The following is a 7,780-nucleotide window of genomic DNA, read 5'->3' as shown; positions in this document are numbered from 1 at the left end:
GCGGTCAGTTCCGGGGCGGTCCCGGAAGCGGCTGTTTGTTGTGGTTGGGGCCGCCATGGTGTGCGAGAAGTGTGAGTGGGATGAGGGGGCCCTGCGGAGCCGCGGGGTCCTCCCCTCTCGGGGGTCCCGGGCGTCCCCTGAGCAGAGCTGAGCTGAGCTGAGCAGCAGCCCCGGGGCCCCGACAGTGTGGGGCGGGCCGTGGGTGGCGGGTCCGGGAAGGCCCGTGCGAGGGCTGGCGTTCTCCCGGGGGCAGTGCTTGTCGCGAGTGTTAAGGCCGCGTAGATTTAATGTTTTTTTACCTTTGCGATGTTTCCTTACGTAGGTGAGAAGAAGCTTGGGACGGTCATCACTCCCGATACGTGGAAAGATGGTGCAAGAAACACGACAGGTGATCTTGGGGAGGTTTAGCACTTGTTTTTCAGGTGTTTTAAAGCCAGTTGGTCACCTGAGCTATCTTATGATCTTTGAGCCTAAAATTTGGAATAGTTACTCAGGTTCATTTTTAACCTTGTATTTTCCATCCCATGCTAATTCAATGCATTGGGAATTTATTTACCCTAAGCTCTTCAGTATTGAACTTGCCTGTTTTCTTCTCCTTGTATGGAATGATGATACACAGACAGAGCACAGTGTAAAGTATTTTGTTGTCTTGGGCTTCCATGCTGTGCTATATGTTTTATCTCTCTTTGTGACTTTATTTGCACATGTGTAAAAGCTGTAAAACTGAGTTTTTTAAAGTATGCTTGGAACTGGGAAACTTACTGGTTTGTGGTTCTGTTCTTGTTGTAGAAAGCGGTGGTCGAAAGTTAAATGAAAACAAGGCATTGACCTCAAAGAAAGCAAGGTTAGCATTTAATACTGATTTTGGCTAAAAAAGTTAGTTTGGTATAACCGAGGCCTGTTTCCTGCACATCTGGGCATCTGCTCAAAACTTGTCCAAAATACATGCTTTTAAAAAAGAGATAATTCTTGGGGGGTTATGACATTTGATTAGTTGGTAAAAGTACGTCAAAACATATTTCATTGGTACTTTTTGCTGAATTGTAAGCGTGGGAAACTATTTTACTGCAGCTCTCACCAAAATTACTGGAGTTTGATGCTTTTGTTAGGAGTCTCCTTCTCTGGAGACATTCAAACCCCGCCTGGACACATTCCTGTGTGATCTACTCTGGGTGAACCTGCTTTAGCAGGTGGATTGGACTAGATGATCTCCAGAGGTCCCCTCCAACCTTAACTATTCTGAGATGAGCCAGAAAAGCTTATTTTTTGTGTTAAGGTTGTCAGTACAATCTCTTGCGCATTTCCTTAGTCTCCAGGGGATGTTCTGTTATGCAAGGGGGCACGGTGCTGCTGGAAGATGTTTAAGTTCTAGTATCTTAATAAAAAGACACATTTTTAGTTCTGCTTTTAAGTTTTTCTCCGTAATGCAAGAAATCTCTCTAAATGGAGAAAGTGGGAGCTTTTCTGTAGACTTTGGGCAGCCTATTAGAAATAATCTTTGTATGTCTCTTTTCTCATTTATAGTTTTTGCTGGTGTTTCTATCTGTGCCCTCTGGCTCGGACTTTTTAAGGCAAGGCAGAGGAAAATACTTTATTTCAAGGTGCATAAATGAAGTACTTTTCCTTTTTCCCAGGTTTGATCCTTATGGAAAGAACAAATTTGCAATATGTCGGATTTGTAAGAGTTCTGTTCATCAGCCGGGGTCTCACTATTGTCAAGGATGTGCCTATAAGAAAGGTGAGTTTCACTGAGTACTAAATTACCCCAGTTTGGTTTGAAATTAAGGAGCGAGTGGAACTCTTGAGTTTGTTTTGCCTTACAAAGAGATGGCTAAGATGAGTTTTAGTTGCTATCTTCAGCTACTAATGGGAAAGCATAGAGAAGATGGAGTCAGACTCTTCTGAGGTGCACAGTAATAGAGTAAGAGAAAATGTACACAGGTTAGAACGTGGAAAATTCTAATTACATACAAGGAAAGCAATTTTTATCATGAGGGTGGTCAAATGTAATAACAGGGACCCAGAGAGGTTGTGGAATGTGTACAGTGGGTGTTCAGAGCTTGATTTGAGAAGCCCCGAGCCAGCCCCATCTAAGTTGGCTGTGGTTTTGAGTGCAGCAGGGAGAGGGCTGGAGGCTGCTGGAGATCCTCTCCAACCTAAGTCATTCTATGATTCTGCTACTTTTAGAATGTATCTGGTATTTAAATTCATAGGACTGGAAGAATAATTGTAAGCTTAATCCTGGCAATTGCATGGAAAATTGTTATCTAGCAAGTTTGATCTTTCTTTTTTTTTTAAAATGAGATTTTGTAAAACTCAATTGCTTGTTGCAGTCCCTCTTCTGCTCCCTTCTCCCTTCTTCCCCTTTTATAATAGCTAAATCTAAAATTCTGAATAGTGGTCTCAAAAAATGAAACAAAACCAAATGAAAAACCAACCAACCAAAGAAAACCAACCAAACAACCAAGCCACCCCAAACCCAAACAATCCCTCCCAATCCCCTCCCCCCACCCCCCCTGCAAAAAAAGAAAAAAAAAAAAATTCCCCCCCCCCAAAAGCCCACAAAGGCTAGCTTAACAAAAGAAGAATACTTGCGGAATAAAAGGCAAACAGAAAAAAATAAACGGCGTTTTAAAAGCAATTAAGAAACAGTCACTGAAGGGAAATTGTGCTCATGGTTGTCTTTGTGCCTGCATCTATTCTTATGCATTCAGTGTCTTAACATAAGCCACTGAAAGGTTAATTTCTTTAAAAAGAGTCTCTGGTCCAGTTGCGAATGTACTTGGTGCCTTGTAAGTCAAGCCTGTCTTAAGTTGAAACTGAAAAACGAAAAAGATATAATTGTCCCTAGAAAGCAAGATATTGCACTGTGCAGTACATAATATATAAAATGTTCCTGTACATGAGTTATGTATGAATGACTGCACTGAAATTCTGCTTTTATGTGGAAGCTTTCTATCTCCCATATTCATAATAGTCTTCAGTATTGTTAAAAACTGTTCAAAAATTTTGGAGGGAGAAAAAAAATACATTTCAAGCAAATTTGATGGAGAGCCTTAAGGATATAAAACTTTTAATAGTCTTGTGGTTTTGAGCAGATAAGCAAAAGGGCTCAAATTTGTAATTCCTGGAGGTGGGGGGAAAAGCAACATGAACTCGGTTACATTGTTGATACCGAGGAATCCACATAGCACCCAGATATGGGTTAAGGCAATTGCTAGATGTAGAACTACAGCTAACCAGTAGTAAGTTTTGTTTATGAAATGTCTTTTAATTGTTCTATAAATGTGCACCATGTCACTGAGTCAGTCGTTTAGGAGTCTGCTGTAGGAGGGTGGCCTTTTCTAGCTGCTACATGCTCACCAGATGGCTGCCTGAAGCCCAGATGGTAGAACCTTGTTCCCAAACTTATGGTTGGTTTGGGTGGGCTTCAGGATTTCATCTTTGTCTGTTTGTGTATCCTCGCGGATTGAATATGCTTTCTTCATAAAACTCAGAATTTTAAGTCATTTAGACTTTAATTCTGACCACCAAAGATGTGGTTGGGGCATGTTTCTTGAAGCAAATGCAGCCATATGGCTTAGTGCTTCCTCTGTTGCATGTCTGAAATTGAGAGGCAATCTAAAGTTAATTACTTCTCAATTTAAACCTGAAGTGAACAGCCTGTGAGTTGGATTTTGCTCTCCAAAGTAACTCATGTGATGTGTTCCCTGCTGTTCTCTTTCCTAATGGATTCTTAGATATGTGTCCAGTCCTGATGTCAATATATGACAGCACATGATATAGTTAACAGGAATAGTTGCCACTTGACATTTTTGTTGTCTACTGATGAATGGTCTCGTAAAACGATATGTGGCCCTAGCAAACAGAAGATTTAGCACCTTTCTGCTTTAGGAGGAGAGGGAAACCTTGAGACAAACCCCTCTGCCCTTGCCAAACTTGTGCTCTTTTTGCTGCTCTAGTTTTCTGACTTGCCACTTTTTGGGTTTAGGTCAAAGTTCTCTGGGACATCTGTAGTCATCTTCACGTCAACTCTCAAGTATTCTTGGTGTCCATTGTTTCTTGCGTCTGCTAGTCTATGAATAGCTTAATTCTATGAAACTGTATTTATTCTCAACTTTCTCAATGTCCAAAGCTGCCGACCTGTTAATCTTCCATTTAACAGACAATTTGTTGCTGACTGTTTTCTTAGCCTAGCAACTTTGTGTCCTTCTTGGGCCTCAGTTTGGCTACAGGATTTGCAGAGTTTAACAATATAACATTTTTACCTGTTTGCCACATGGAAGCCTTCCCTGGCTCTCTTCCAATATTCCAGCAAATTGCAGAGGCTTTGGGCAATGTTGTGAATCATAATGCTCTCAAAATAGAGGTGTGGGGTTTCTTGTTGTTGTGGGTTTGGTTTTTTGTTTTTGTTTGAAGCGGCAGTATTACACATGTGCTGCAAACACTAATTTGCATTAGGAGTCATTACTTCTGAATTTGCAATATTTGGTGAGAAAATGCACAGATTGTCACTGAGAGCTCGTTTGAAGAATTTTTTGAAAATAGTCTTTACAAAAACATAGCAACTATGTTTTTGAAGAAAACCTTTCATGATTTTGAAAATAATTTACACACCTTTTGTGTGCTTATAGGCATCTGCTCAATGTGTGGCAAGAAGGTCTTGGATACGAAGAACTACAAGCAAACTTCTGTCTAATTGTATTGACTATTCTTATGAACTTTAACTTCTATGTCTTTGTACAGTAACTTTTCTCTAAAATAATTTGTGAATATTACTTTCTGGAAGATAATTCATTTACTTGGAATGAGAGGGGAGGTGAAGACAGCCTGATTGTTTGCCTAGAAATGTACATAATATTTTTGATGTTTTGTCACTAAGGTTAATTGATATTTAAAGCCAATGGTTTGCAGCAACTGATACAGTTCAAAGTGGATGAGAAGATCCTAGTGGACAGGTTGAAAGTATGTTACCATCATAACACAGATCTTTGAGACTAACACTTTTATTCTTTTGCCGTATCTTGAGTCTTATGCTTGTCTGATAGATGTATAAAATATGAGCTTGTACCATCTCGTTAAAGTAGTACCTTCATTTAGTTCTATGCTTATAGGTATTTATAATTACTCTCACCCCAAACTATTACATCCCCCCATCTAAGTATTGATCTTCAGATTTTAATGCAATTGTCCTGTTAGATTTTGTTTCTGCCTCCGGTAGATTTGGTTAAATCACAAATTGTTAAACTATGGAAACCTGGAGTGTTACTCTGCCAGTTCTCCGTTTGGCACTAAGACTGATGAGCTGCTCCCCTGTCAGCCTCTGAGGAGGCTTTACATACGTCATCTGGTGGCCCAAGGCAATAAAATAATGAGCATCAATTTCTAATGCTAGGTCTCAGTCTCATCATTTGCTAAGTTAGTCTGGCTTTTAAATACTTGGTTTGAAACTGGCTCTTGAATTCTATGATGTAATTGCTTTCCGTACATGTCAAATTTGAAAGATCAAAAGAGGCTGCCTTCTCTTCAGCGTTGGTTTGATATACAACTCAAAGTGAGCCTCTCTGAACATGAGAGGCTGAGCAGTGGCTCTGCATTTCTTTTGTCCTTTGGTTAATTTCTACATAAGAAAGCAATTACGAAGAGCAGTAAATGTTCACTGTGCATGCATTCTAAGGCAGAAGAATCATATTCTTAATCCATGGTGGGGCATTAACTAGACCTATTTAAGTGTTTACTCCTCCCAGCAATCTCCTCTTGGCAATCGCTTTTGCAGCTTTCTTTCAACTGTAACAGAAAAACTATCAATGAGAATTTCCCTATGAATAGACACTATGGTTTAGATTTCCTTTAATTCTTGTATCTTATTACTGAGACACCTGCATGACTAATGGAGACTGAAAAATCACTGTTCTTTCTATGTGTTAGTGGCAGCAAATAAAGAATACTGGGGATATAGTTATTCTCTTTGCTCTTAGCTCTTGCCATGCCGTGGTTGTGCTAGTTGTGTAGCCCTCTAAAGGGAGTTGTCTGACATTTCCTGTCACCCTTAACTATCCATTATTGAGCATTTTTCACCAGAGTTTCCTGTTTGAAGTGTATTGACATCCTGCAATTGCTAAAATGGTAATTCTTTTCAGCATTTTGGATCTACTAAGAAGCTTTGTCAGGTTAGTAGAATGAGCTGGGCCCCCTAAAAGAAGAAAGGAATGCTGCTGCTTTTTGTTTCAAAAGCTTCACCTACCTTTAACAACTGAATGGAGGTATGTGGATTAGCTAGCTGGTGACAGCTGGCAGCCTACAAAGTTATTTCCACATGATGGTGGCCACTTCTTTCCAAGCACATCAAGGAATTCTAATATTAGTGTACATCCCTATGGCATGTCCTTTGTATAGATGAAAAGAAAATGTCTATAATTGGCTTCAAGTTGGGCAGCACGTGTTTGTCAGGAGACTGTGTGGTGATTTTGAGTGGCAGATTCTCCAGTGTTCTCTGAACTCTTCACCCTTTATGGGTGTTTTCTATAAGATTGATTGATGTTTGCTATTCTGTGAATAAAACTTATTTTCTTGTCTTCCTAAAACTTGCCAGTATCTCTGTTTCAAAAGCATTACTGTTTGTAATTCTTGAATACATGGTATGAATTGAATGTTTACTGCACTCCATAAATATTGGCACTGAATGAACTCTTACCTCATTTTGTAACTGATTTAAGAACAACAAGGATTTAAATAATAGGATCCTTTGTTCATCATTATTTTGTGACTAGAACTTTCATGCACCTGTATCCTATTAACGGGCAGCTGCTTTTGCATGTTAGAATGTAATTTTGTTGGAAAAGGAGGACAGTGTTTTGGGTTTTTTTAACAGTCTATACAAACAGAAGTTTGTTCTAGTGGTTTGTACGTGCTTAGGATCGTCCATCTGTAGCTTTCAAACCTCCTTAGCCTCATGAGAGGTTCAGTTCCTGAGATCTGAAAAATTTGCTGATATAACAGTCAACTTTCGGAAAATCCCATTTTTCAAGTGTTGTTTTGGAGAACCATTGCTTTGAATTTAGATCACAAGCCCTCTTCTGCATCTCTGAGATGCACTGCATTTCGAGGCAATCTTGAAAAAGAAGCATTTAAAGTTAGATTTTAACTTAGATATACCTTCTATGTAACTGAATTGTCATATAAAAGCACTTTTGATACTAAAAATGTCTTGTGAGCATGGGACGCCTTTCCTGAGACATATGCAGTGAAAAACAAAAGAAATTTGACAATGGAAAGTTGCCATTTTTGTTTAATGTACTGAGAAATACACATTAATGTTCCCAGATGATCAGACTGTCCTCTAAATCACAGGTTACATAAGAGATTTGTGCTGCCAAATTTAGTAGGATTAGAATTTTCCTCAGTACTGCTGAATTCCTATACTGTCCTTGCTGTTTCTGCATGTTTATTGGCTAGAGCTATTACTGAGCAAAGTGTAGGCAGCATTTTGATGCAGATTATTGAGAGAAAATAACAGATTAGCTGTAAAAATGGTACTGTGCCTGTGGCAGCCAGTCAGATGAAAACTGAACAGGAACAGTTGAAGGGTCCTTGTTGTGTCAGGGTATTCTCACATTCTTCCCCATCCTTACCGTTTGTCACTGTGACTTTTTTTTTTTTTTTTTTGACCCTGTTCTTTCTGCTGCAGAAGCTGGAGAAAGGACCATTCAGGAGAGTCATTGGGCAATACTGTTCCAAGGCATTAGGGCTATTTTAATTGTTTACCTGTGGGAATGTGGTG

At 39.6% G+C, this 7,780-nt stretch overlaps 1 protein-coding gene across 1 annotated transcript; it reads left to right on the top strand.

The window, feature by feature from the left end:
• Window positions 1–20: 20 nt before the first annotated feature.
• CRIPT (CXXC repeat containing interactor of PDZ3 domain) lies at window positions 21–5,389 on the top strand. Its single transcript, XM_065631879.1, has 5 exons — window positions 21–71; window positions 323–388; window positions 790–844; window positions 1,635–1,738; window positions 4,635–5,389. Exons 1-5 carry the CDS (start codon window positions 56–58, stop codon window positions 4,697–4,699), a joined length of 306 nt encoding a protein of 101 aa, XP_065487951.1. The 5' UTR covers window positions 21–55; the 3' UTR covers window positions 4,700–5,389.
• Window positions 5,390–7,780: the final 2,391 nt, after the last annotated feature.

This window comes from Caloenas nicobarica, chromosome 3 (genome assembly GCF_036013445.1).
Source record: "Caloenas nicobarica isolate bCalNic1 chromosome 3, bCalNic1.hap1, whole genome shotgun sequence".
NCBI lineage: Eukaryota > Metazoa > Chordata > Aves > Columbiformes > Columbidae > Caloenas > Caloenas nicobarica.
Note: the sequence above shows the minus strand (reverse complement) of the source record. Positions and strands in the feature narration are given on the sequence as shown.